Source organism: Drosophila persimilis, unplaced genomic scaffold, assembly GCF_003286085.1.
Source record: "Drosophila persimilis strain 14011-0111.01,24,50 unplaced genomic scaffold, DperRS2 tig00000780-arrow-arrow-pilon, whole genome shotgun sequence".
NCBI classification, from domain to species: Eukaryota; Metazoa; Arthropoda; class Insecta; order Diptera; family Drosophilidae; genus Drosophila; species Drosophila persimilis.
The window spans coordinates 234453-261944 of record NW_020825353.1 but is presented as its reverse complement, the minus strand read 5'-3'; the positions used below and the strand labels follow the sequence as shown (position 1 = coordinate 261944).

General features: G+C 43.6%; 1 protein-coding gene across 2 annotated transcripts; it reads right to left on the bottom strand.

Moving 5' to 3' along the window:
* Positions 1-589: 589 nt before the first annotated feature.
* Positions 590-23252, bottom strand: LOC6602275 (bicaudal D-related protein homolog). Of its 2 annotated transcripts, none has more exons than XM_002027288.2 (7): positions 22933-23252; positions 20898-21734; positions 3216-3512; positions 2960-3148; positions 2567-2632; positions 2187-2367; positions 590-2122 (listed from the first exon to the last, which is right to left on the bottom strand). In XM_002027288.2, exons 2-7 carry the CDS (start codon positions 21309-21311, stop codon positions 1446-1448), a joined length of 1824 nt encoding a protein of 607 aa, XP_002027324.1. In that variant the 5' UTR covers positions 21312-21734; positions 22933-23252; the 3' UTR covers positions 590-1445. The 2 variants fall into 2 exon arrangements, with proteins under 2 accessions (XP_002027324.1, XP_026848492.1); XM_026992691.1 differs by having other exon boundaries at positions 20898-21082; positions 22933-23250.
* Positions 23253-27492: the final 4240 nt, after the last annotated feature.

The following is a 27492-nucleotide window of genomic DNA, read 5'->3' as shown; positions in this document are numbered from 1 at the left end:
AATCGAAATGCTTATAGCTTGAAATTTAGCACAAACAAATTTTTGTTTATTGATTGTATTGCAAAATTTGTGAATTTTTCGAGAGAATCGGAAAAAAAATATATTTTTTCGTTGATAAATTTCAGTCACACTACAGTATTAAACATGATGTCTTATAGACAACCTTTCCACAATTTCTGGTTAAATTTCGATGAATTTCAGGAGTGGCTACGCAATGTGCTAACTGACCCCAGAAAAGCGTACTGCTGCTTTTGTAAGGCAACAATTGAGGCCAAGCTGTGCGAATAAAGGCAGCATGCTGTCGCTAAAAAATATATTTTTAACCTTTTTTTTTTAATTTTTAGACTATTCTAGTTTTTTTTTTCTCTTCAATCTAGCTTATGGTGACTCTCAAAATCTGGCAACACTGGTACTGAGCTAAATAAGAACAGAAAAAAGAGCCTGTTGCGGTTGCGGACCACTTTATATACGAATAAACATACGAACATAAATCCATTATAGGGATAAGAAATAAAGTGCGTAGAGTGGGAAAATCAGTGCATCCGTTTAAATATAAAAGGCATGTTCAATTTCTGAATATATTGGTATATATGCATATATGTGTTTATTGGTAAGTTATGTTAATTAAACAATCTAAAATGTTCAACTTTCCGTTTCATTGTCCGTTCATTAAGGCAAGTTTTGTCTGTTGCACAGTTTTAATTATCATCTGCGCCCATTTCGGTTGCCAGCATGAAAAATATATTCATATATGCTATAACATAAATGCTTCACTTACACTTAGGTTTGCTTACGTACAGAGATTTCGATGAATCGCCACAGTTCCTCTAACTCTATTGCTTCAAGGGAAAATGTTGCGACTCATCAAAGGCAAAACGTGTAAACGTAAACGGGCTTTTAAAGCCCCGCGAACAAAAAGGCGCGATATGTTTTCATTTTTGATTATCAGTTAACAATTCAGAAGTAATCTGGCCGAACTAAAATGGAGATATATAGATCAAGAGGGAGAGAGCAAAGCGCTTACACGATTTGTGTCTAAACATAGGTACGAGAGTACGGTTACAATTACAATAATTATCATACATATATAATAATCATATCGAATAGTATGTGGTAAGTTTTTTTAAAATTAATAAAGCGTAATTAGACAGATTTTACTACGAACAGAAGAAGGGCGATGCGACGCTTCAATGTACATACAAATAACAATCAATCAAGTACAATAATACATTAAATACAGATACAGATACGCTCTCTATGTCTATGCCTGCCTGGGCTCTCCATTTGTGTGTGTGGTTGGTTGGTTGGTTGGTTGGTTGGTTGGTGTGTATAAATATTAAAAAAAAATAAAATATATCTTATTCACTGCTGTCCGTCGCACCACCCTCTACATTAAGAATATGAGAGTGGCATAGACCTTCCAACGCGGCTTCAGGTTTGTCCAATTAGCGCTGAAATAAACTCCAGAGCTTGTAGCTAGACACTCTCTTGGCCAGGTTGGCTGCTGCACTGCTGGGCGGTGGCGTCGAGGTCTCTGTGGCCAGCGCACGACGGTTGTTGATCAGCTTGGAGCGCATTTGCTCGTCGATCAGCTCGTGCATATCCATTTGCCACTGCTCCAGCTGCTGCGAGAGCTCAACCTTCTGTTGGATGGACTCCAGCAGCTGGCTGTTGGCCTGCATCAGTTCTACACGTGTCCTGGCCAGCTCCACCTCAGCCTTGGTTCGTCGCCCGTTGGCCGCATCGCGCTCTGTTTGCGCCTTCGAAAGCAGCTCATCCCGATCCGTATCGTCCTCCAGATCCCCGCGTGCTTGATCGCGCTCTTCCTTCACATTCTGCAGCTCCACATCGGTGACCGTGACCTTCGCCTCCAGTTGCTGTATCAGCTGATGGCTGCGCTTTATCTCATCCTCCTGCTCGAGTACAAGGTTACGGGTCTGGTCTAGCATCTTCTTGAAGTTGCCTGCATCTAGGTTGAGCAGCAATCGCGTCAGCTCATCAGACATGGCCGAGAGCATACCCTGTCGGAACTCAATGGCCATGTGCCCGCTATCATTGCGCTCTGTGCTCGAGATCGTGTTGTCCATGGACTCCAATTCCAGCGATATATCAGAGTTCAGACCTACGGCCAAACAAATGGTGTTAAGTGACGGGCAGACGATGGAATTGAAGATTCTGGTACGCACCTGAGTCATCGTCATGGCTCACTTTCAGAGAGTCCACCAGGGACTTGAGTTGTATGTAGACGGAACGAGCCTCCACCCACATATGATTGGGCTTCCCTGTTTCCGTATAGCTGCCATCGTCATCGTCACACTCCATTTCAAATTGTAGACTTTTTTTCCCAGGCATGCTGGAGCTAGTGTCCTGCAGGTAGGGGTAGGGGGATGATTTAAAATTAGTATTAGATCAGTATTCAGTACGCTTCTGTGGATCGGAGGCTGGGATGAGAGTTGGTTAATTTTAGCTTGACTTCCATGGTAGATGCTCGAGCATTTAGTTTGGGTTAGTAACGCTTTATGTTTGGTTAGTTTATGCGACTGTAAAGTGGAAGGCAATAACTTACGGCGCCCAAGCGTTCGCTAAGGACATTGTTCTCTCGCTGGGAGCGTTCCAGCGCCTGCAAGGTGGTCTGCAAATAATAAATATACATTAGTCTGTTGTGCAGATCCAAGTTCATAAATATTGATAGAATGGAGTTTAATCTGGACTGCAATAAATAAAGCAAAAAGAAAGTTCCTCCCTTGCTTGGGAGCCGATAAGCTGTGGGAGGCACTTGAGGAACTGCGCAGTGGGTTCTTTTGGCTCATAAATAATCTTCAATCAACTCCACTCCAGTCAACTGATCACGATTTCGTGCCGTCGACGTGATAAAGCCAATTCTGATTTGTTTCCCCTTTCTTTTCTTTTCTTTCCCTTTTTTTTTTTGTTTGTTTGGTACTGTTTTGTATTGGCTCACCTCTAATTTTGTTTCCTGCTCGCGCGCGTGTCGCTCCAGCATGTGTATTCTGTCGGAGGCCTCCTCCAGCGATGAGGTGAGGCTCTCCTTCTCCTCCTGGGCGTGCTGCAGGCGACGCTCCAGCTCCTGCCGCTTGCCGGTGGTGAGGTTGAGTTCGGTTTTGATGGACTCCAGGCTGTTGACATGGTCCTGCGAAAAGATTTGCCATTGGTTAAGTGGCTTTAGATTGCTTTAGATTATGGCCTTCTGCACTGACCTGCAGGCTGCTGTTCCTGTAGTGATACTGATCCTTTAGCTCCTGTATCTGTGCGCTGAGCTTTAGTTCGGTGGCGTGGGCCTCCTGTATCTGTTCGGTGAGCCGTGTGTTCTGGTGCTGCAGCTCGTCGATCAGTATGGTCTTCTCCTTCTCCGCCTGCCGGATGGCCGCGTCCTGGGTCTGTAGCTTCTCCTTCAGCTCGTTGAGATCGGACTGCAGCTCCAGCACACGCTGGTCGCTTTCGTCCTCGGCAATGGCCAGCTTCTGGCGCAGCACATGCTTTTCCTGTTCAAGTTTCTGCAATGGGCAAAAAAGGAAAGTTAATTAGAAACGATGTATGTATGTATGTGCACCACACGTGTGCCCAAGTATAAGTACGTACTTGAAGACACACACATCTCTATTGTTTGTTCTATGACGTGGTATTTGTCAATTGTACGAGGCAAGAGACAATGAAAGTAAGGCAAACAATGTGCACGTACCGCAGGCAAACCGCAAGGTTAACGCCGCTCTCAGCGCTCTCGGCGGCTACTAATTGTTTAGCTGCTTAGTTATTTGCATTTTCAATTTGCCGCAGGTTGGCCGAAATGCAAGAGCTGCCACCGACACTCCTCCCTCTCACTTAATTTATTTAATTGCGGCCCGCCGCCCGCTTTGTCTGCGGTTTTGCATCAGTTTGGCCACACTGTGCTGTGCCGCAAGCGAGGCAGCCACAAAACTCTTAAAACTCCCAAACAAACGCCAAACAATGCCAACGACTCTTGACACCAACAACAGGCAATAGGCAACAGGCAACAGGCAACAGCCAACAGACAACAGCCAACAGCAGGCGAAACGCAGGCATGGCATCCCATCCAAAGCAATAAATTCCCACTCGAATTAAAATGCAATTGAATTTTCACTTCTTCTCTTTTGTTAGACGCCAGATGCAGAAAGCGGTGCGGTGTGCACAAAAACCATTTGAAAAGCGCATCAGCTGGCCAAGGGGGCCTTCCAGTGGTATTCCAGTGGAAGGGAGGAACAACAATCGATAGATCTTGCTGGAACGAAAGCCGATCAATTCTAGGCTATCGTTTCGATGTACCGATGAGAAGCGGCAGCAAGTATTAAAACTAATTTGCATAATTGACAGGCAGGCGTCTCCAATGTCTCTCGTGTGTCTGTTGGGTCGAGGCGGTTTGCCTGTTTTATATGCCGACCTTTTTGGATCAAGGTTTGCGGAGACATTGAAAATTGCATGCAAAGTTTAATCGATAATTGGACCTTCAATTCTGAAAGCAGTTGCCAGCCCTGCGCCGCTTGAAACACGGTAGGGGCAAACACGGTAGCTGCCAATCCAATTGCAGCTTCTTTATCGCGCTTTACCACACCACCCCACCAGCCCACCTCCCCACCGGTGGACGGAAGGCGGAAGATCCAAAGCCAACACGTAGGGGGCAATAAATCCGAGAAGTCAACAACGAGTATCAGAAAAAACACTAGCAAAGACAAAATAAACAGAAACCTAATAAAGTGGAGCGACAAAACAGTAAATGAAAAGCTTAAATAAAATGGCGAGCAATTTGCATAAACTGCATGAGCCGAAAAAAACCACAAGAGTCGTTTGCAAGGCAAGCACAAACAAAAGGAAAACTGCAACAGCAGCCGCCCAGACAATGGAAAACTTTAATAAGAAAATACAATTGCAATGCCAGCGACAGAGAGTCAGAGTCAGAGTCAGAGTGAGAGTGAGACAGAGATAGAGTCAGCGCCAGAGTAACAGAAATACAATTATTGTACATACTTTCTCTGTTTCTATTTCACGCTCAATGAAATGTGTTGATGATGGTAGGCAGCACCACCACCACCACCACCACCACAAGCAGCAGCAGCAGCAGCAGCATCCCCAACACCAGACAACAACGGAAGTGGCCATCAGCCATCAACCATTTGCCGCCACCGCCACAGCAGCCGCCGGCCGCCGCCGGCCGCCGCCGCCACACAGAAAATGAGTTCACATATTCAAAGCAAAATCATGTGGCAGACTTTAATTGTAGGAAAACAAAATACGCAACAAAATCAGCCTCAAATTTCACGATGGACAAGCGAGTTTTGTTTTTGCGTTAATTTTATTACGTATTTGTGTGTTTCGGATCTCGTTTTCTTTCATAGCTAATTGCATCGCATTGCATGATCACTCGGTATGGTATTCCCATCCCCATCCCCATCGGCATCGCCATCCCCATCCCAATCTATGTAAACACTTGAGGCAGTACCCATTCCATTCCCGGTCTCTGGCTAGTTGCCACTGTTTCTGCTGTGGTGGTTTCTTATTCAAATGCGACGTAACTCGACCCACTTTCCTGCCAACCAAGTACAGAGGTGTTTGAATTGTTTGAATGTTGACTTTCTGCCACTTTTTTTTGTTGTTTTGGTATGAAAATTATAAATATTTGTGCAGCGAAATTTTTGTGCAGGAAATGTCGAAGCAATTGACACGCTTTGGTGACATCCAAAGCAAAACAAACGACACGACGAGCGACAGGTGCCTGCCCCGAGTGACTCATCAGTGTGCCGCACTGTCAGCAGGAAGGCACTTGCATTCGTTCGGCTGATGCCTGATGCAAATGCCACGCCCTCTGGCAGTCGGATAAGCAATAGGAAATTTATTTATGCTGATTTCATTCACTGCACACTCAAATAGAATGAAAAAGTTCGGAAACTCCTCCACTCCTGTGATTGGATTCAAGTGTACAGTGTGATGACCCGCCATTCTCTGTTGGATGGGGTATAGACGTACTGCCAAAACTATACTCAATCGACATGTATTGTGGCACCACAATTGCTGACTAATTTCCACTCCGAAATCTTTGAAATTGCCAACATTTGTATTGCAGAATATTGCTTGTCTTTTCAAGTGTTTAAAGCCATCAGCCATCAACCATCATCAGCTTGAACGGCTCTCCCCCCCCACTGATAAGTGGGGTGTTGAAAGCGGCATGCCGCCGTAGCTGCAAAATGCATTCGATAATTATTTTGAAAATAATTAGCTACATTGCTGGCACAGTCACGTTGGCCCGGCTAGAATCGTGCCAAAGTTGGGCGGGGGGCTTGGGGCTTGGGGGAGTGGAGTGAAATGACTCACTTGAATGAGCTCTGAGCCCAGAGCCGCCGATGAGTTGACAAGGCTCCAGCTGCGGCTCCGTCTCCGTCTCCGGCTCCGGCTCTCGTCTTGTGGCATTATTACAAAAAAAGACTATAGTTTCGAAGGTCAAATGAATGGGTATTACCTAAGCGACATACTACTATTAATAAACCTTCGGCCTGAAATTTGAATTGCTAAATTCTGTGCAAAAAGAAAAGGCCACTGAACAGGCGGCTGTTGCTGTCATCACTATAGTGTTGGCAAAAACCCGTCCAATTCTACAATGATTTTATTATTATGAAAAATGTTTAACCACATTTAATCACATTTTAATCCGATATATATATACATTATATTTTTCAATAAGTTCTATGGTTTGCTATCACCAGTACATTCAAGCGGATAGAGAGCATTTGCATCCGAGGCGTTGCACATCCGCCATGTAGGCCAAGAAGAAAAAACATTTGACAAATCCACAGAAAAAACCAAAACAAATTATTTTGTTAATTTGATAGTTAAGTTTTAATAACTTCAAGCTCCATGGCGCAAAAGTAATCATTCACTGTTTCTTTATATCTAAGATGTGGCCGGCCATTCATATCGAATGGCCGCTGCCCGAATTGTAGTTTCAATTAATTTCTGTGAAAATATTATTTATTGTTCACGCTTCCCGAACCAGTTCATATGAATCGCATAGCCTTGACCATGGTATAGGGAGGGTTATACATACGTAGGCACATACATATGTACACGCTGCAGTTACAACATTCCGAAACGCATTTACCCCAAGTCTGGGCAGCATTTTTGTTCCTCTTTGGTCATAGATCAAACAGCTGCATTTCGTTGCAGCGAAACGGAGGGGAAAAACGTTCAGACTTGAAAGTCTTTTCACAAGAGTTTTCCACAATTACAGTTTTAATTGTTAATGGCATTTTGCATTTTATTGGCATGCACAATACAACGCAACAAAATGTAGCGCACAAATTATGCAAATTGAACGTTTAGCCACACAAATTTTAACTAATTTCAGCTCATTTAAATAGAGAGACCGATTAATGATCGCTGATAGCAGCAGCAGCAGCGGACGGGGGACGGGGGACGGGGGAAGCGTCTTGTGAAAAGTCTCCCCGTTGTTTTAGCTAATTTATTGCAACACTCTTGGCCAAGAAGCGAGAGAGCAGAGCCGAGCAGAGCAGAGCAACCATTTGGAGTGTGAAATGCTGCAATTAGTCTGGGCTGTTTCCCCACACTGCAATCAGATAGCATTCAAACAATAAATCAATTCAATTGTAAGGCACTGCGGGACAATTAGCAATTGAATTGTCACAGGGAAAAGGGGAAAGAAAAGAGGACTGCAATCGAATCCTGCTGGAGTCTATACAAAAATCTATAGAAAACGGAGACCGTACTGTCACCCGGAACTCAAATTCTCGGTATTCATTGGCAATGCAGCAGAGAACATCATTGACCCCCTCTCCACATGCATTTTATGGCCCACAATTTCAACTTTGAAGTCATAAAAAAATTATAGACCAAGTCCAACAATCGAGTTGTGTGTGTGTGTGTGTGTGTGTGTGTGTTGTGGCCCAAAAGTTTGTTTATGCGCCTAAGGTCATGTCGCAGTCAACAATGGGCGTGGCACCCCCTTGAGCCTCTGCCACAGTTGACTGACAGTCAGAGGCTCTGGCTTTGGCTCTGGCTCTGGCTCCCTCCCTCCCCCAATGGCAAAGAGCCGCCAAAAGAAGTAGCAAATAATACGAGTAACTATAATAATAAACAAAATAATGCCACAATAAAGCAAAAAGGCTGATCTTTGCCATTGTTCAGTTCGGTACGGTTTGGTTTTGGGTTGCTCGGCAGATAGGCAATGCAATTGCGAATGCCCTTGGATTTGGATGGGTAGTACGGGTAGTACGTGTAGTACGAACAAACGAAGACCTCTGTAAGTTGGTCATGGTGAGTGGCAAAGGGATGACAACAATTGCAGGGCTTAGTGGGGGGGACTATTTCTTCATACTCGGACTCGTACTCGCACTGTTGGCATTTGATCCGCTCGAATGCAGATTCGCCATGCAGTCCATCAAAGATTGGGAAGACTGGTCAAGCCTGAATCGAAATACATATATTTCATGAGAGGAGAAAGAGTTCATCAGGTTTTAAATCGTAAGAATCTTACCGGAGCACGCACTTTTGCGATTTGAAAGCCAATTGGCAACTTTTTGCGATTTGCGATACCCGATATTATTTCGAGTTCGATGAACTTTCAGCAACCATGTAGATGTAATAATTTTTGGCCTTTCTTACCGCTTACTCGAACTTTTAGATATATGTATAAACATATAATTAAATCTACATCTCAAAGAAATAGCCAGCAATACTCCCATTTCATGCTATTTTAATGGAGTCTTTTATTTATTAGAGCCACAAAACATACTAGGCCAATACTATTTTAAGTCCCGATAAGCCCCGCAATATTTTGCCAGACATTTTCTGCTCCAGTTTTGTTTCGTACAAACATATTTTTGCAACATCATGCCCCAAGTCTCCAGGCCCCAACCCAAACCCAAACCACAAATTGCAAAGTAAAATGCAAAGAAATCGACATTCACCGTCTGTAATTTCAAGTGTTTGGCATTGACAATTTTTCGTTCCGATTTTCAGGCATATCCATGCCCGTCCCATTGTTGAGGAAATTGTGAAAACGCCAGGGAATTGGGCAAGCAAATTTCGTTTGTATTTACCTCGTCTTGGAGTACCTCGAAGATGGAAAAGATTTCGAGAGACAGTTAATTAAACCGAAGTCAAGATGGAAAGGGGAGGGGGGGGACCCCGGCCTGAGGTGATTGCCAATTTTGTGGGATGGTTTTGATTGGCGAGACAAACAAGCGGCGACAGTGAAAGACAGAAACCAACTTCAAATGTCGCAATTTTGGCGGCGCCTTAAATGTGACACGAAAAGCGACTAAACTCGGATGCGGTAATTATGATTAATTAACAGGTCTTTAAGTATTGTTTGGCAAATATTTGGATATTTGTATGCCTGCCAGTACCGGTTGGAATCACTCGAATGACTCACTGACCAACTGGGGAATATCGAAATCGCTGCACTTGTCTCTCGCTTGGCTCTTATCTTATCGCCGACACAAGCGAAACATGGCCAAAATGAAGTGGAAAACTTATCGCCCTTCCTCTGATAAGACCCAACAGATAGCTGATGGAATGACAGACCGTATGTACCATATGTACCATATGTACCATACGCATGTATGTAGCTGTGCAACGGGAATGAGGTAAGCAGTTGTAGAACTGCACCGAAATTCACTCACTTCCACGAGGTAGATCCCAGATTGTGTGGAGTCAAAATTATTAGGCCATAAATACTTGCGGCAAAATGTGACGCCCACTGCGCATGCGCACACATCTGAGACGATGAAATGGGGCAGACAGGGTATGCCTGTATATACGGCTGCTAGAGATACATTATCTTTCTCTGGGTACGACACTGAGTGGGCTTTTGACTTTCTGTTTGGCCGATCTCTTGTCGAGTCAACAAAGCTTACACACAGAAAAGAGAAAAGGCTAAGGAAGCGACACCGAATGTGGCAGCGGAGAAGAATGCTGGTGCTGCGGACTGGGGAGAAGGTGAAGGTGCCATCACAAGAAGGCTTTAACAATTAGTCACCGTTGCGCATTGAGCGCTTACAGAGCTCACAGAAAGAAGATGGAGAATACAACAAGGTACTTGTACATATACAAAAAAATGCCTAAGTAAACACAGCTTCCACATTGTTTTTCAGGTGAAGGATTAGCACTCCAGTCCGCCAGTGGAGCTCTAAATATCTACCTGTCCATACCTCTCGGACAAATCCAGCAACGATTCTGCAATTTTTCACATTCTAATTGCTCGTCATCTCATTAAGTATTTCGAAATAAGATACTCAGCATGTTTCTCTTAGCTGTTTACACAATTTGCCGTCTCTTGTTTTTCAGCCACAATTCTTTTGTCTCCCCAGCCCACACCTCTAACCCCCCCCTCCCTCCTCTCCCTTGTCCGAAGAGCTGCCGGCTAAGAGGTTTTTAATTATGCTGCCTCCGCTAATGACGCGCGCGGCCAAAAGAAAAAATTAAAAACATTGCAAAAATTATTATTAACCAAAATACGAATATATACGTATATAAAAAAAATGCTTGGCTATATATAAAAACAATTATCACTGTACGCAAGTAAATGAACTCCGCACCAGACAAAGGGAGAATTTTTTGTTTAAACCAGCTGCTATAAATGCCCTCAAAAAGGTTTTCGTTTTTGCGCTGGAAAATCTGTTCAAGTTGATTGATTTCATTGAAAATACGCTCAAAACTGATCAATTTAAAAATTGTAGAAAAACGTAGACCCTAAAGGAATGGCAGAGGAAGCTGATACTCTTTTAAAGAGATATAAAAGATTCACATCTTCATTTTTCACTTCCTATTCAAATGCTAATTACTCCAAAAATTAGCCACTTTTTAAATCTGGAAACAATTTCACTGTCTCATTCGCCCCAAAGTGGAAGTGTTCATCAATTCTGATAATTAAATATTTAAAAATATATACATAAAGTATATTTTTACACTACGAAGACTTCCTAGTTGTATGACAGATGTTTTTCAATGGTGTCATTAATCTTTTGGCTATACCCGGTATGATTAGCCACAATAAATAGCTATATAACAAATAAAAGCTATGACTATGCCACAAAACTGAAAAAAACAAAACAGAAAAACATTTCGAAACAGACCAACAAGCCGCCAAGTCAGAGCCAGCCAAGCGGTCATCTCAGGGTCTTCAAAAGAGAATAAATGTAGTGCCCCCGCTCCGTTCCGTAATGATTGCTGCTCCGAGGTAACTGGTTGGAGATTTAAGATTATGACTCCCCGGCTACTGTTGATGATGAGCTCAGGCCAAGAGCAACCCGTCAGCCCAAGAACAATGGCTCAAACATTTACTACAAGATTATTTCCATATAATTCCTTGGCTCTGGCTCTGGCTGTGGCTGTGGCTCTGGCTGTGGAAAAATCTTTATATTTATGGCCTAATTATGGGGAAGTATGGGGAAGACATGTTTTATGGCTCTTCTCGTGTCTTTGGCTTTGCTTATGTTTTCCCTATTGTAAATACGAGTAGACATTAATATCTTTTTCTTGTTGTGGTAGCTATGGTTGAGTTTTGATCCATAGTCAATATTTATTAATTGAGGGTAAAGCCACAGCAGATGTTTGGTTGTAAAACGCAAGTATTCACAGATAGCCATCTGCATTATACTAGATACATTTAAGGAACAACAAAAACTGTCTTATATTTATTTTACAGTTTTTCTTTTTATTTTATAGGGAGATTTTACTTGGTGAAATCCTGAATGAAACCAACCTTAGCTTCAGAGAAGTATAAACGCGAATAGGAACTCTCGGGTGAAAGATCTTTACATACGAACCATCACAAAGACCAGTCCAAGCCTTGCTTGACACTGTTTTAAATTCAGTCGGGAATTTCCATGGAGATATACACATGTATGTATGTATGTACGTACATAAGCTACAGACTTTACTGGGGATATAAAGAGACACTTTTAACTTTGATTTTCATAAGGATAAGATACTTTGAAACATTTCCTAGTCAAAGAAAAATACACCGCGAATGCCGTTCCCATTAATTTGTAAGTGTTTTGTTGTTGTCCAACACTTGACAGCACCAGCGAAGAAAAGAGGGAGCCCGAGCCCGAGCCCGAGCGCGAGCGCGAGCCACACCAACAGCTAAGGAAATATAGTATGGTATAGTAGTATGAGGCAATCTGTCCATAACTCAAACAGCCTGCGCTTGCATGATACTCGTATTCGTAGTCGGTGCGACTGCGATAGCAACAGCACACTACTGCTGGTACCTTTTATCCAGTTAAAAACAAATTGGAGTGCCAGTGGCCCAAGACAAAGTGACAAGCGACTTAGTTCTCAGGCTGCAATGCTAAATGGTTTCCTGGGACCGACCATCTACTTGTGCAAATGTATGTACACTGTACATCCAGTGACGGGGAGAGAGAGAGCTCCATACGAAATGTGGGTGAAACATTTACGCAAACAATGGAGCAGAGGAGCGAGCCGCTAATTGCAACGGCAATGTACGAGTACACTAGGTGCGAGGAAAAAATAGACACAGCAATGGAAATGCATGGAAATGTGAGGGGTATTCCAGTATACGATATAGCCAGATAAGACCTTAATCAAAAGAAAGAAAAATTCTTTAACATTGGTTGGTTGAAATTATTTGGAAAAGCATTAATTTTTTCAAAGGACAGAATCATGTTCAAACAACAACGAACACGATTCTCTCTGCCGAAATAAGAAATATGTATAATAAATATTTAAGAAATTCGAATTGTTTTTATTTTTTTTGCTATTAATTTCAAATCAAAACAAAATAAGTCGCCTGAATACCCCTGGTGTGAATCACCGAAAAAGCTACAAATGCGAATAAAAGCACTGTTAAGCCGAAAGAGCCGTTACATAACAATAGCACTTGCAAACACACACACACACACACACACACACAGACACACAGAAAATCACACTTGTAGCAAAATCAAAGACAAAAACCGTTTCGATTGCAGCTTAAAGTGTTTCTATTTCAACTGCTATCTCTCTCTCTCTCTCTCTCTTTCTCGGTCTGTGCTCGGCGTTGCGCATGCTCAGTAGAGCGATCGTTTAGCTGTCTCTGTCTGTCCTCTGAGTCACCCGACACATTGGTAAAATTCGATCTTTGCTGATGTTCAACATTGTTTAAAGCGGCTTATGTACGAGACGAGTTGATGCGATTGTGCAAGATATGTATGTATGTGTGTAACTATCTGCAAGGTTCATCTCTACCAATGTATTTTGGATGTGTTGATCTGTTGATGATCTGTTAATTGGCCATTAAATTGCCTTTTAATCGGTGCTGCTATTGGTGACCTTGTGTATGTACATGGTATATGGCTTGTAACCATCTTGTCGTGGCTACTGTTTATTGGTGGGCCCTCCGCCCAGAGCCAGCTTCGATCTCTCAGGCACTCAGGCGGGTATCTCCCTTGGACCGTCCCAAGAGACTATTCCGATACCGCCCCCAATAACAAAGCATTTATCAAAGTATGCCCCACATATCTGACACATTTTCGGTCTATCCCTAGAATGTATCTCTCTCCTTCCCCCTTTCCCTCTCACTGGCCTTCATATCTTTTGGCGATAGATAAAATTGTACATATCAGACAGTTTCGCAATTAACAATATACCCCAGCCCTAGTTATGGTTTAGTCATTTGAATCGAACGTTTGTTTCGCTGGGTGCATAAATTACTGTCATTGGCACGAGTCCCCCCCTCGTTACCACCCACTGGGGTCCCATTCGCTGGGGCAGAGGACCGTGCGGGTCACATTGTTTATGCCACTTTGGCCGACACTCGAATTCGTTATCTGATTTGCGTGAGTCTCTGGAAAAGTTTTTGCCCCTTCGGCGGCTCAGCCTTTGGATTCGATAGGGGGTTCAGCCTCTGGGTATTACGAGTATCGTATTTTGTGAAATCGTCTATTATTGTCATCATGCTAACGTTCGATGGCCATATAGACATGAATATTTCTGTATTTTCTGTATACAATATTTATTTGCATTTGTATTGGCCTTTGAAATTCGCCAATTGGCCGATTCGTTTGCTGGCCTCTTAGTCACAACAAAAAATTTTGTGTATACATATGCATATATGTACATATATATTTTTATTATTGCAATGAAAGCTGGCCAATTAGCAATGTATACACACACGCACAGACACATGTGCATATGTATATGTGAGATATGACAGGGCAGGGACTGGGTACTCTCATATACGGAGAGATATTGTTAATTAATTGTCAATGAGTCAGCTGCCAAGGAAAAGGGCAAGTATTGGCTTTGCTTCAAGGCAAAACACAACTCACTCGCCCATCGAGAAGTCAGCCCCTGGTTACAGATTCCTTATTCTCATTAAACATTTCACTTTTCGTCAATCTATGCTCGAGGAATCCGTACACATATGCCACACATATGTATCATCATTCGCTAAACTAAACTTCAGCTAAAACATATTCAAGGCAGGGCTAGCCATTTGGTTTGATTTTATTTACGATTCCACTCAGACTGGGTGGGGAGATTTTTGGCGACATTATCAAGTCGGTTTCTATTGTTCCCAAGCATCGCTTTGACACCGAAAATTGCTTTTGGAAAGTGAAAATGCTTTCACCTTCAGCGATTCATTAAAACATATTCCTCTCTCTGTGTGTGTGTGTGTATGGTGTCTCTGTGTGGGTTTGTAGGGACAGAGGGGCACGAAAATATATTAAAAAAAAATGAATTTTATAAAATTACATACATGCAACATCGGCGGCACATACGAGTACTTGTCTGTAGGATTGTGTGATTGTCTTACAACAACAATGGGCTGTTGGAAGATGCCACAAACAGTTGTGGCAGTCGCAAGAGCTGGGACCTGAGAATCCGCTCTCTTTCTGGGGCCCTAGCCAAAGTCAAAGTCATGCGATCGTTTGGTGGGTAATAATTTACTTGTCAGACCCGGCTCGAATCGAATTATTTCCTTGCAGTTACCCGTATTAATTTTTTCACTTATTAAGCATAATTTTCACATCAATGGTCTCTGACAGTGACGGCCGATGGATGGATGCCGTTGGTTCACGGACTCCTTGACGTTGTGCGATTAAGATGATGGGCAAGTGGATCGCCAAATCGATTATGTAAAACTCAGACCAATATTAAATATAATTTGCGCTCGATCCGCTTCCTGCAAAACCCCTCCGCCCCCCCTCCCCCATTTACAGTTAGCCGATCGTGAATCAAGCCTGAAGGCCACCGCCTCCCATCTTGGCCCAAGACAGGCAATTTGATGAGCCAGAGACTGTGACAATTAAATTGGAGTTAATAACTGACCATTCCCCCATACACTCCACATGCCCCATGGCCATAGCCATAGCCACACAATAAAGAAGCCTGAACAAATAAAATTAAGTATACGAGGGGTATTATCAGATGAGACCTCTGCAAATATTTATTTTTTTTCCATAGAAAGCGATAGATACCGACAGGCGGGGAAAGGCTCATCGCTCCTCTCTAACAAGTGGTGTTTTCCGCCTCCTCTCCACACCAATGACAGGTCAATTGGCTCTAAGAGGGCGACGGGTGATTGCTTGGAAACTGCTCAACACTTTTAAGATCCATATACCATATATATGATTATTATTATAGGATATTTCAGATTATTTGTGAAAATAGAAAACAAAAATCCTATCAATAATACGATTTGAATTATGTTTATAATTACAAGCGATGTTTTTGTCCATCCCTTTGATGTTTACCAACACCACAGAAATGACACGCCACGCCACAGCTGATATGCAGAGTTAAGCAACACTGGCCGAGAGAACAAATTGCAAGTGCACAAATATTAAAGTGATGGAAAAATTTCGCGAAAAGAACAGTTCAAGCCCTGCTTGAAACACTTTTCTGTAATGACTTACCAATACGTTGCGCATAAAGCTCATTACCAGCCGTATGGAAAGCAAAAGGGTACGTATGTTCGTACCGTCCCCACCCGGAAAATCCGCATTAAAAACTCAATTTCCCCCCCATGACAGCAGCAAAAAAAAAAAAAAGAAAAAGCGTGGAACGAGCAGGAGCAGAAAAGAAGCGAGAAATGAGGCGGACTGACCAATAAGGAAAGTAATTTGTCGCGGCATAGCACATGGGAGAAGGTACCAGAAGGTACGAGCGAGCAGGCAAGGGAGCAAGAAGGAGAAAAAATCCATTCCATCCATAAATCGACGAAGAAATGCTATTACTGGCCAAAAGCAAATGCGAATACGAATGGGGTGACGTTGCTGGCTAATGTCCAATAATAATCACGGCAAAACTATGTCGAACGACCTCAATTTCCTACCTCGAAGGGGCATACGCATACCCCAGATCATGCCCCAGCCAAAAACCTAACCTCACAACAATCCCAAATAGTTCTCTGCCGCGAAGTGAACGAATTTGCATATGCGTACCGCGAATCGGGCCAAAAAGTTTGTGGAGAAAAAGCTGAAAAGGCCGCCGGGTACTTGAAGAAATGCTCACACCCATCCCCAATGTGCTCCACTCAGTCTCGAGTCTCGGGTCTCGGGTCTCGCTCTCAGGCCTTTTGGTCTCTGACTCATCCATGGCTAAAGAAGATTTCAAGCACTGTGCTGTGAGGATTGATCAAACTGGTTTTTGCACCAAATGAGATGGACACGATATACATACATATGTATGTTGGAATATGTGTGTATATAGCCCGTATTATTCGCATGCAAATTAGTTGATTTTGAAATTTGTTTTGCAGTCGATAAATCGCTGGAACAGCAACCACAATGTGTTGATGACTTCACCTAAAATCAAAAAAAAACCTGGCCCGCGGACGTGAGGAGAGTTTAATACGTATGTATGTGTATTTATTCGTATATAAAATTTACTTTTGGTAAGCACTTGAGACACCCCCCCTACACCAGACACTACCTCCTCGGCATTTGTATGTAGAACGCGTTTCGGTTATCTAACCTTTGCAGGCAGTAGGTGGCCAGTAGGTGGCCAGTAGGTGGATTCGATTGAGAGGTAGCACCATAAGCATAATGTGCTCTGTTCTTGGGCGCCTCGAGCGATCCGCCCCCACTGGCCCCGGCATGGTCAGTCGAGTGAGTTGTTGGGCGGGCGTGTGGGCGTGTGACTCGATCGAAAGGCGGAAGAAACGCTCCGATATACGTGATTCGTTCAGATTGGTTGGGAAGCTACAATGGATTTACATTTGTAGCTGAAGATACGAAGAGTAGATCACAAGGAAATGCCTACTAATATGCTAGTATTACGATTTCCGATACCATCACCTGAGCATCTAACAGAAAACTCAAGACACACTAGTCAATCGTTTCGCAGAGAATCATTATATGGGGGGAACTTCCTCTGATTAAACATAAATTATAGCTCTTCACTTCCATTTTCTATAAATAATTCTCAGCCATATCCTGTTCGAAGAAAGACTTGAGCAAACAACCGCCCATCAAGGCCAATCAGAGAACGTTTAAATGGAATTACCTTTTCATTAGCTTTCCATTCTTTGTGCAGGGGAAACGGGTGGTTGGGAACACGGCTGAAAGTTTTCAGTTCAATATCGTAATGGATCCAAAGAACAAATTGCAATCAATTGTCTCTTGCCGTTCTACCAAGAGTAGTTAAATAAATTACACAAAAACCAGTTCAACCAATGCCAGCCAGAGATTCATATATAAATATAAATCAAACTGAAACCAGTAAGGAAATTATCATTGGCCTTACAGCGACGTTTAAATACCCTACGGTGATCAATAAACCGATATCATGTGCTCTTTACCGATGGTTCAATTCATAAGTGATGAATGAAAAATACAATTGAGAGATTGTAATTTTAAAAACTTTAAACAACCTTCTTCTAGAGTACAAAGATTATGGAAAACAATTAAAGTCTGAGTGAGAGGGGGGCCGAGTGCAGGGGGTGTAGACTTTCGAAAATGCCACAAGCGATTTGAATTATTTAAATACCCCGTAACCTATCGCAGCCCGGACGCCCACACGGCAAATTATATATTTTATTTTGGGCTGCCATTTGCAACACTTTTAAGTCGGATCGGAGTTTGGGTATAAATTTCTCAAGCAGTAATGGCAACAATTGGTAGATCGTGATAAACGAGCGATTTAAAACAAACTACAATGGGATGCTTGGTTCCAATAGATTTCATTTACCCCCCAGCCCCCCCACCCCGCCCAATTGTTTCCCCGCGGACTGTTTTTGAGGCGAGTTTAGAGTCGGACTTGGGCGTAGCAAACACGTTTTGGTAGCCAGACAATGGTCAACAGTTGGTGCTATTCGGGTGATTGTCTGTGAACTAGATACTGCCCATAGTACTCTGGTGGTAGGCTTGGAAAAGCGACATAAATGGCGTACAATATTGTTGGAGAATGTTGGAGCAAAGACAAAAGAATGATTCAGAGCGAGCTTCATGTTCTGCTATATATAGATCTGAAGCTGTTCCAACTGATGTTCAGTGAATGAATTGTGTGGGATACTGTTTATAGGTCTTTATGGAAACGGCTTATGAAGCATCAGCGAGTCTCTAAGTCTCTCTGAGCCAACCTCAGGCCCCGATTTGGCGAGGCCCAAGAGCCCTTCAAATGGCCAAATCTATGCTCTATATGCCCAAGGCCTCTCCGGGCTCATTAGCCTTTGAGAATCGGGCACAGAACAATGCTTTGGTATGGTGTATGGTGGCATATAAAAGTTAATGCAAAAACAAATCCCAAATCGCAGCTAAAAATAAAAGCCAATGCTCGTAAATTGGCACACACGCTTCAACAGACCGCAAAAAGCAACACACAAAAATGGGCGAGCTTCGGACCACATCGACAACAACTAAAACTACAACTAAAGTTATAGCCAAAGCCAAAGCCAAAGCCACAAAAACACCTACAACAGACCGGCGGACTACCGCACCACCGCACCACCGAACCGCCGAGCCATCGAGCCATCGAGCCACCAGTCTAATTACGTCAGTCAGCCATATAGACTGGGCCTTCTACTAATCGTGTGTGTGTGTGTGTGTGTAGATGGGCCTGGCTGACCACAGAGCTGGCTGGGGACACTGGAGTGACATTGTGGGCTCCAAAATGTTGAGGAAATTAATTAGATAGACCAGCACAATTTTGCATATTGCCAAAAGCACGCAAATAAAAGTGAGTCAAGCCGAAAAACGTAAATGTTGTGGCCACCCGTCACTTGGCCCTAAGCTAAAGTCAAGGTGACAAATTCCAAGGGATTTATGCGCCAGCCACACGATAGAATTCATCGAGAGAGAGAGAGAGAGAGAGAGAGATCATAATGAAATGGACAACGAAATAATTTAAATGACAATTGACTGACCTTTGGGGCCTGGCTCATTTCATTAGGCCAAAGCGAAGAGTCTGTCGTTAATGGAAAATGGAACATGGGAATTGTACAGGTATTTGGGGAATTTTCAATGAAAAGGTTAGCAATCAAGTTAATAGTTTTGGTTGCGGGAATGCTTCAACGAAAAGTGCTCTGATCTGGAAGGACTATAAATATTTCCAAGTACGAAACATCACTTTAAGTCCCCCACTGACATCATGGCCAAGTGCTGGCAGGATATTACGCGGCCAGCCCCAGCAATTGGCCTTCGCACTTTCATTTCGAAATGAAGATGAAGTCACGCAGGAAAATACGAAACTCTGTTTGAGTGACTAAGCCACCAGCCACAACTACGTGAACACTCGCCCCGAATGTATGCCCCAAAGCCACTAAAGATGTGTGTGTGTGTGTGTACGCTGTACTGGAAGTGGATTCAAGTTCAACGCATTGCCGTGTCCTCTGTTTGGGTTACTGACACCATCTGGTGGCGTCCCAACACACCATTCCAGGCATTTCCTGGTAGTCCGTTTACCTTTCGGTTCCCTCCATTGAATTGCCATTAACTGTCGTAGGAAAGCAGCCAATGAATGTAATTGATAAGAAAACATTGTGGGTTCGGTCAACAAAAGTACATTAGCCCGACTATCTGCTGCGAGGGTTAGCCGGGGAAAATTGGTGGTAGTAATATGCTAATGAACGGCCCCGAACTTGAGCCCTGGGTTGAACTTCACTTCGAGTGATAGCTGCTGGAGCACGGGTGTTTGTGTTTGCCTATCGGAGCATTTCTATTTCTTTCTATTGGCATTCTACGAGTATTTCAGGGTGTGTGGACAGGTGCGAAGCAACCAACCGCAGCCCCACCCACTCCCGGTTCAAGGTCGAGCGGCAGACAGAAGAAACTTTGGAATTTTTAGGTGTCGGGAACAGACTTTGCTTTGGGTTCCGCTATCAGCCAAGTGCCTGATAAAACTCAAAAAAATATAAATAAAACCTGCGACAATTTTCAACATTAGTTTTACTGTTTCAGAGAGTGCTGTTCCTGTTCAAAACAAAAACAAAAAACAAAATCGATAGCCTTACGTGATATACTATATAGTTCAGTAGTTTACTGCGCACATTTGTCATCGTCCAGAGACCCGTTTGGGAGCCCTGACATGACATGGCTGGGACAGTCCCCAGCCGTTTTTGTTTGTCTAAATATTTAATGGGGCGCCTCCCCGCTCAATTGCAGTGGCCTGAAGTTGGGCTTACAGTGGAGCTGCATTGGCGGACAGGTGTGCGGCATTCAACAGAAAAAAATCAATACCAAAAATGAATAATTTAATTCCCGTTCTGGGAATATGAGCAATGCGTTGTGGAGAGGTCATGCATGTATAATATAGCTATGGACTGGTGAAGCCATATGTCTGTAATCATCAATGCAAATCGCCCGGTGAGTCAATCAAAAGGGTACTTTTCAATGACAGGGCCACAGATTCGATAAGTGCCCCAAAAGAACGAGACATCAAATTAATTCATTTAGACAAAAGCTCACCTCAATTTTGGCCGAATAGTCCTCAATGAGTTTCTCCTGCTGCTTGACGAGCTCCTCGTTCTTCTCGAGGAGAGCCTTGCCCAGCTCGGCGGCGAGCAGGATATCCGACTCCTTCTGCTGGAGTTGGGCCCAGACATCCGGCTCGTTGTCGTGTCGTCGGGCCTCCATGGCGCTGATGTAATGTTCTAAATCAATTGAGTCTCCAATTAGTGATGAATGATGGTCGTAGACGGATTCGCTAGCTAGATTCGCCGCTCCTCCCCCGCCAATCGATGATGATGGCTTGCTGAATTGACGTGCCCGTTTCGATTTGTTGCTGCTGCTGCTGCTGCTGCTGCTACTGTTGTTGTTGGTCGATATAGATGAGGCAATGGCGGCAGCAGTTATAGCATTACCTAGCTTTGGTTTATGCATGATCGTTAGCGGGCAGGTTTTGTATTAGGGTGGTATATTACGAGCAACAAGAGACCAAGCAAACAGACATAACAGACGTACACGTACACAAGCACAGGCTGAGTTCGAGTTTTGTTTTGTTTTTGGTTTTGGTTTCGGTTTAGGTTTGATGTAGATCTCCTGGGGTGTTATTTTGATCGCTTTTTCTTTGCAGGTTAGGTATTCAGATGACTTTGTTGCTGTTGTAGTAGTAGTTGCAGATGTTGTTGTTCGTGGTGGTGGTGGTGGTGGTGGTGGTAGTGTGGCAAGACGATGATGGACTCAGTACCAAACATATTTCCATGGGCAGCAGCTGCCCCCAAATGCAGCCCCGTAGCATAGGTCGAGATACAGCTACCGATTTGAGTGATTCCAAAACCCACGCACGACGATCTCAACTGCAGTCTGTTTACGGGTTAGATATACAAGTCAGTACATAGCCTTAATGAGAATTAGCATTCGTATGTTATGGGTGGCGGGGCGGGTATATTCTTATAGCTAGTTTGTACAAGAGAGGGAGAGACCTGAGGGGGGGCAACAATCGGTTTGAGCCAAAAAGGAGCGCTGGTCACGTTGAGCTCGAGCATTGGCAAGCACGTTTTCAGTTACTTGATTTTCGGTAGGGTTAGCTGTGGGCCAGCGGGTGGCGGGTGGCGGGGTGCAATGGTGATGACATATAAGTAGCATTCAGTACAGTGTTAGGCAAGAGGGTTAATATAAAATGGAATTTCTGTTTAGCCCCTCTTTAGTTAAGCTCCATGCGTTTCGGGTATCCCTGGGGGGTTGGCCTCCACAACCAGGCAAGGGGCTTGTTATGGTTTAACGCAAGCAGCGTTTTTAAGGAATGCTGGGTTACCACTTAAGGGTTGGCATTGGCTAGCTCTGAGGATGGTAATGGATAGTTATGGTTAAGGAAATTATCTACAGAAGTAATGGTAGTGTTTGGTAGTACTGCCTTGTGTTAAGCCTAGCCACCTGGGATCAGTGTTCTATATACAGATTCATGGGGGTAATGGGGCTGCAGCACACTCGTCACGTCAATAGAGCAATTCGGGGGGACTTAAGTCCTCGGTGAGTACTGGTCTCAACGGTTTGAGTTTCGTACAAATTTCTAAACGATTTATATTTATTTCGCAGTTTCGGTTTCTTTTAAATAGAAAATTCATTTGGCAAGCACTTCACGCTCTGCTGCAGTTGGCAGCAACACAGCAACGGCCACTGCTGTCTTAGCCAATATATAATACGCCTGAAGCTACGTTTTTGGCCAACATTTATATACACATACTATATATATTTATTGTTGTAGTTTTTGGTTAGCAACACAAGCACAGTTCGAAACAACAACAAAAAAAGTACACAGACACAACAGCCGCTTTTTTGTGTGCATTTCCGTAATATATGTCAGATTTGGTTGCGACTTTGGCATATTATTGACAAAACAAAACAAAACAGAGTAAAAAAAAAATAAACGCGCGCTTTGCATGGGATTTAGTCTAATTAATTCTCCAAAAACGGAAAGTATCCGACGGATACGGATACTTTCCACTTTCGCAAGCGAACTTCAGTTTGGGTTTATTTTTCTACTATAAGTATATGTACATACATATGCAGATAGGTAAATATGTTGGTTGGTCGGCTAGTTGGTTGTATAGGGGGCAGAAACCTCGGTCACGACGAACGCTCTACTCCAAAACAGAACCACTTCCGATTCTCCGATTCTGCGATTCTCCGATGCCCGATACCGTGTAACGCGCGCTTCGTGAGGCCCAGCTCAGCTCTCGTTTCGGCTCGCTCCGCTCCGCTCCGCTCCGCTTCGGTTCTCTGGTTACGATTTCTGTGGCTTTCTTTCACCAAGCACAGCGCTGTGTGTCGGTTTCGTGGGATGAACGACGCGGGTAACGACTGACTGGCGCGAAAGTTCGGTTTTAACTGAATCGCGCGGTGCTCCGCTGCCTTCTGTTGGCCAGAATGCTACGAAAATTGGCAAAACAAATGAGTAACCAAGCGACGAGCGTCAGCGAAGCGCCTTCGTTGGGGTAAACTTCGTAGCTTGGCAACAACAACCAACGACGCATGGCATAGCCCGTAGCAGGTAGGTTTATCTCGCTCTTCGCTTGCCTAAGTTCCCCTCTCTTCCGCTCCCGCTCTCTCTTTTTCGCTCTTTGCGCTCAGCATATCATATCGATCGAATCACTAGTATGAAATCCATCAGTGAGCATACAAAATATAGAAACACCTAAAAACAAAGTTGAAGATTGATTGGTTAACTCTCAAAAAGGCCGCCACCGGAGTTGTCCCGTACCCAAATTAGTTATACCATGTAACACAGCCGGAGACTCTCTTAGGCTTGCAGAGAGAGCCGGCAGTTAGTTCCGGCCTAGAGCTGTCGAGTGCTTGCCAGATATTAGATGCATCCAATGAAGTAACCACGAGTATGTTATTGGTTACAAGGTAACTGAGATAAGCGGTCGTAAAAGTGCAATCTAGGGGGAGTGTTAGAGATAACAGATAATTTATTTGTTATCTGGGAAGATTACTTTTATATGGTTAGGGTTGAAATTCTGTTAGGAATACGATTATAATTAATTTGAGTAATATTTCTATATATTGCACATACATATTGTATTTTATCCAAAATATTGAATATGATACATAATTTTAGAAACATTTCTATATGTAATTTACAAAGAATAATGTACCATTTTTACAAAATATGTACTTACATATATACTCACATATATCTCTTTTACTGGCATATTTGAGGCACCCGACAGCTCTGCACAGTTACCTGTTCTCCCTTTCCTCTCTTCGGGCTGTTTGAACTCTTTAAAGTTACAATTTTAACTCTCTTTCACATTCGTTCTCAGCAGACATATGCTTTGTTTATACTCTCACGCTCTTCGACATTGCATTTTCATTGAGACTGACTTACGAAAGCGCCCAAGTGAGCAACAATGAAGCCGAGCCGAACCAAGCCGAGCCGAGTCGAGCGTAGCTTCGCATGAGAGGCCCTATGCATGGGTGTAGGGGGGGTAGAGACCTGGACCTCCAAAATCCACGATGTGCATGCGAGTATGTACATATGCACATATCCCTCTACATATAAACGTACATATTTCAATGAAAAATTTACATACAACGGCTACAAGCAACAAGAACTCAAACAAACAACCACAAAAAGGAAGTCTAGCTTTAAGGGCCGCAGCCTTTGATACCCTTGCACGATCACTTCCACTATATAGTCTAGAGTTTATTAAGGAATTTGCTTAAGCATTAAAAAGCTATGATGTGGGGGTTGATTACACGTGTTTTTCGAGCGATCATTAAAGATAAGGTACTCCCATCTGGGTGGTTCCGACTTATGCACTCTGCAGCAAAGCGCAGAAAATCCATTTTTGAGGTCTTAGATGCCAGTTCTCATCAAAATAATTGTTCCCTATGGAAGGGTATACAAATGGGCACCTAAGAACCGCAATAACAATGAAAAGAAGATGACTGCGAGGGACAGGCATGAAAGGAAGGGAAAAAGACCGACATAGACATAGCCATAGACGGACGGGTCTAGTGCGTGATACTAAGCCAAAACATAGCCATACGGCTACCTCTTGCACTCGCCCAACCCACTCTCCCCCACAGCACAACATGCACAATGAGCGCCTCAAGTGGCCCGACCGACCGACCGGGCAAAAGTGAAGATGAGCGAGTACCCCTTTCGGCCCATTGTTCTTAGTGGCCATCTCAAGCTTCAGCTTCAGCTCCATCCCAAGAGCTCCATTGAAGGTGCACGCCCACCTCCTCGTAATGCCGATGTTGCGTGGTCGGTCTCTAGTTTATGTACGTCGCTGTCTAGTGGCTACTGTTTGGCCATTTACCAAATTGAGCTTTCAGATGGTGGCCTAACCAGGCGTAACTAACTTTTTTCTGGCTTGTGTGTTTCTGGGTGTTTCCTTCGCCGAAGAGTGAAACTTCCGTGCTTCCGCTGAAGATCAATCTTTGGTTTCTTCGTTTCTTAATGGTCACTAATGAGGAAGGAAGGGTTCCGCGGGGTCGGTCTTCCTTGATCATTTGTGGGGCATCCGCATGGAATTCTTCCATCTCCGTCTCCGTCTCCAGTTTCCAGTTTCCACTCTTTGCAATACACTTGCAATCGAGTGTTCTTGAGCTGCTTTAAAGTCTTACACTCTCGCTCTTGTTGGGGGCCCCCTATCCATCTTGGGGGGAAAACATACATACTCCACCTAAACTGGTTTCGGTCTTGCTCCGCATTGTATCGCAGTTTTTTCTTTAATTATTTCTGTTTTATTTTTATTTTTTTTTGCTCCATCTCTTGTGGAAGTTTATTGACTATAGTAGGATGTTGGTGTTCTTTTTTTTGTGATTTACTTTAAAGAACCGACAATCCGAACCTCTGAGAATACTTTGGAACTTCCAATAAATGTACATATTTGAGGGCTCAACGTATAAAAACCAACAACTGATGGATAATCCACATCAAAGAAAGTATTCCTACATGCAAAACTTTTGAACGAACCCAAGAACCAATTTTATTTTCGAATACATCCTATTTCAGACCAATTTGGTTAGGAGAATAACAAAGAGCTTAGGGTATTACAGTCTCAGTGTGAAGTCCCCATATCTGGCTTATAATATGTACCATAATTATGTTGTTTGTAGCGCTCTACATGAGTCAACAGCAGCAGCAACGACTTGGTGGGGCTTTACATAGCATTTTCTGGGCCGAGTCTTTTCTGACAATTGTTGTCGAAACGAGTACGAGTGCAGGAACTGGAGAACCCTATGGTCAGTGGTCTTTGGTTATTGGATATGTGTGTCAGGATCTGATCTGTCACTTTGGCGGTCGCCGCAAGCAGAGCGGGAAGTCAATGAATGCCTCTCTCTCTCTCTCTCTCTGGCTTTTAACCCAAAACTGAAATTAAAAATGAACTGTAACCGTATTACAAAACCCACTGCGGTATCATAAACGAAAAAAACACCAAAAAACGAACAAAACAACCGTAAAAAGGTCAGCCACTGGGCCCAGAGCTGGGCGTGAGAAGAATGGCTGTAAACGGGGTCTGGATTCCGGAACCAAGGCGACACACATCAAAAGCCGCTCTATAAAGTGGAGTTCGAGAACCCTGAGGCAATCGTATGGGATCTAAACTCCATTTTTCCAGATCGTTCCAGAGGAAGTGCTGCACCAGAGCCCTCTGAATCGGGTCAGATGAAGCCTCCCTCAGTGTTGGGTCTCTACGGTCTAGACTTTGGTCAGTCAGAAGGGCAACGGAAAACTATTTTCAATTGAAAATTTCCACCACAAGGGTTTGCTTGATGGAAGGGGAGAGAGTCTCTGGAAGGGGGCCGTTTTGGCCATCACGGTTTATGGTCGGTCTAATGTAATAGTTTCATGCCATTGCAGCAGTTGTTGCTGCAGCCAAATGGCATTGAAAAAATCGTTGTTGCTTTTGCTGGTGCTGGGGCCCACCACAGCGCAGCCAGTGGCTTCAGTGACTTCTTGATGGATCTAGAAAGTTAAACTCAGCTTGACAAAACTGTGATTAAATTAAATGGGGGAAATTTACTTGAATGTGCTGGAATGAGAAGATCATTTTTGATGGGTTAAGGAAGGGTAACATTAGGGCTCTGGCAGCGGTGGGCACGATTTTTTGGAGCAGTCCAACAACAACAAAAACAGCTCTGTATGTATTCTGTTTTTGCATTCTCGGTTTAAAGCCACATCCAAATCTCGGTATATTTATACCAATTGTCAGAGTAGTTGCTATGGTAGGACCTGCCCTATATGACCAAGTCGGAAGACTCCTAGATCACCGCATAAAACTTTTCCTTTAACAGAAGGTTTTCTCTTCAACGTGCCTTCGTTTCTTAAAAGCTAAGACAGCGCAGGGAATCTCGATTGTTCCAAGTTTATGTGATCAGGATATATAAAAATGTAGGTTGAAGCGGAGCGGTGCGAAATTTCGAACTAAACCTGTAACAGTGTGATATCACAGGAATCTGGATTTGATTGATCTTTCTCTAATAGTCTCTGAGATCGAGGCGATCAAGAAGACGGACGGACGGACAGACAGGGCCACATCGACTCCACTGATGCTGATCAGGATAATACTATTGACTTTATGAGGTCGGAAACGCTTCCCTCTGG

What these genes read in the sequence shown, in the direction of transcription:
- LOC6602275 (XM_002027288.2), bottom strand. Translation starts at nt 21,311, where the DNA reads ATGCATAAACCAAAGCTAGGTAATGCTATAACTGCTGCCGCCATTGCC. An exon ending in AGCAGGAAACAAAATTAGAG is followed by an intron (nt 2,633 to 2,959) that starts GTGAGCCAATAC and finishes TATTATTTGCAG; the next exon opens with ACCACCTTGCAGGCGCTGGA. An exon ending in TTAGCGAACGCTTGGGCGCC is followed by an intron (nt 2,368 to 2,566) that starts GTAAGTTATTGC and finishes CCCTACCTGCAG; the next exon opens with GACACTAGCTCCAGCATGCC.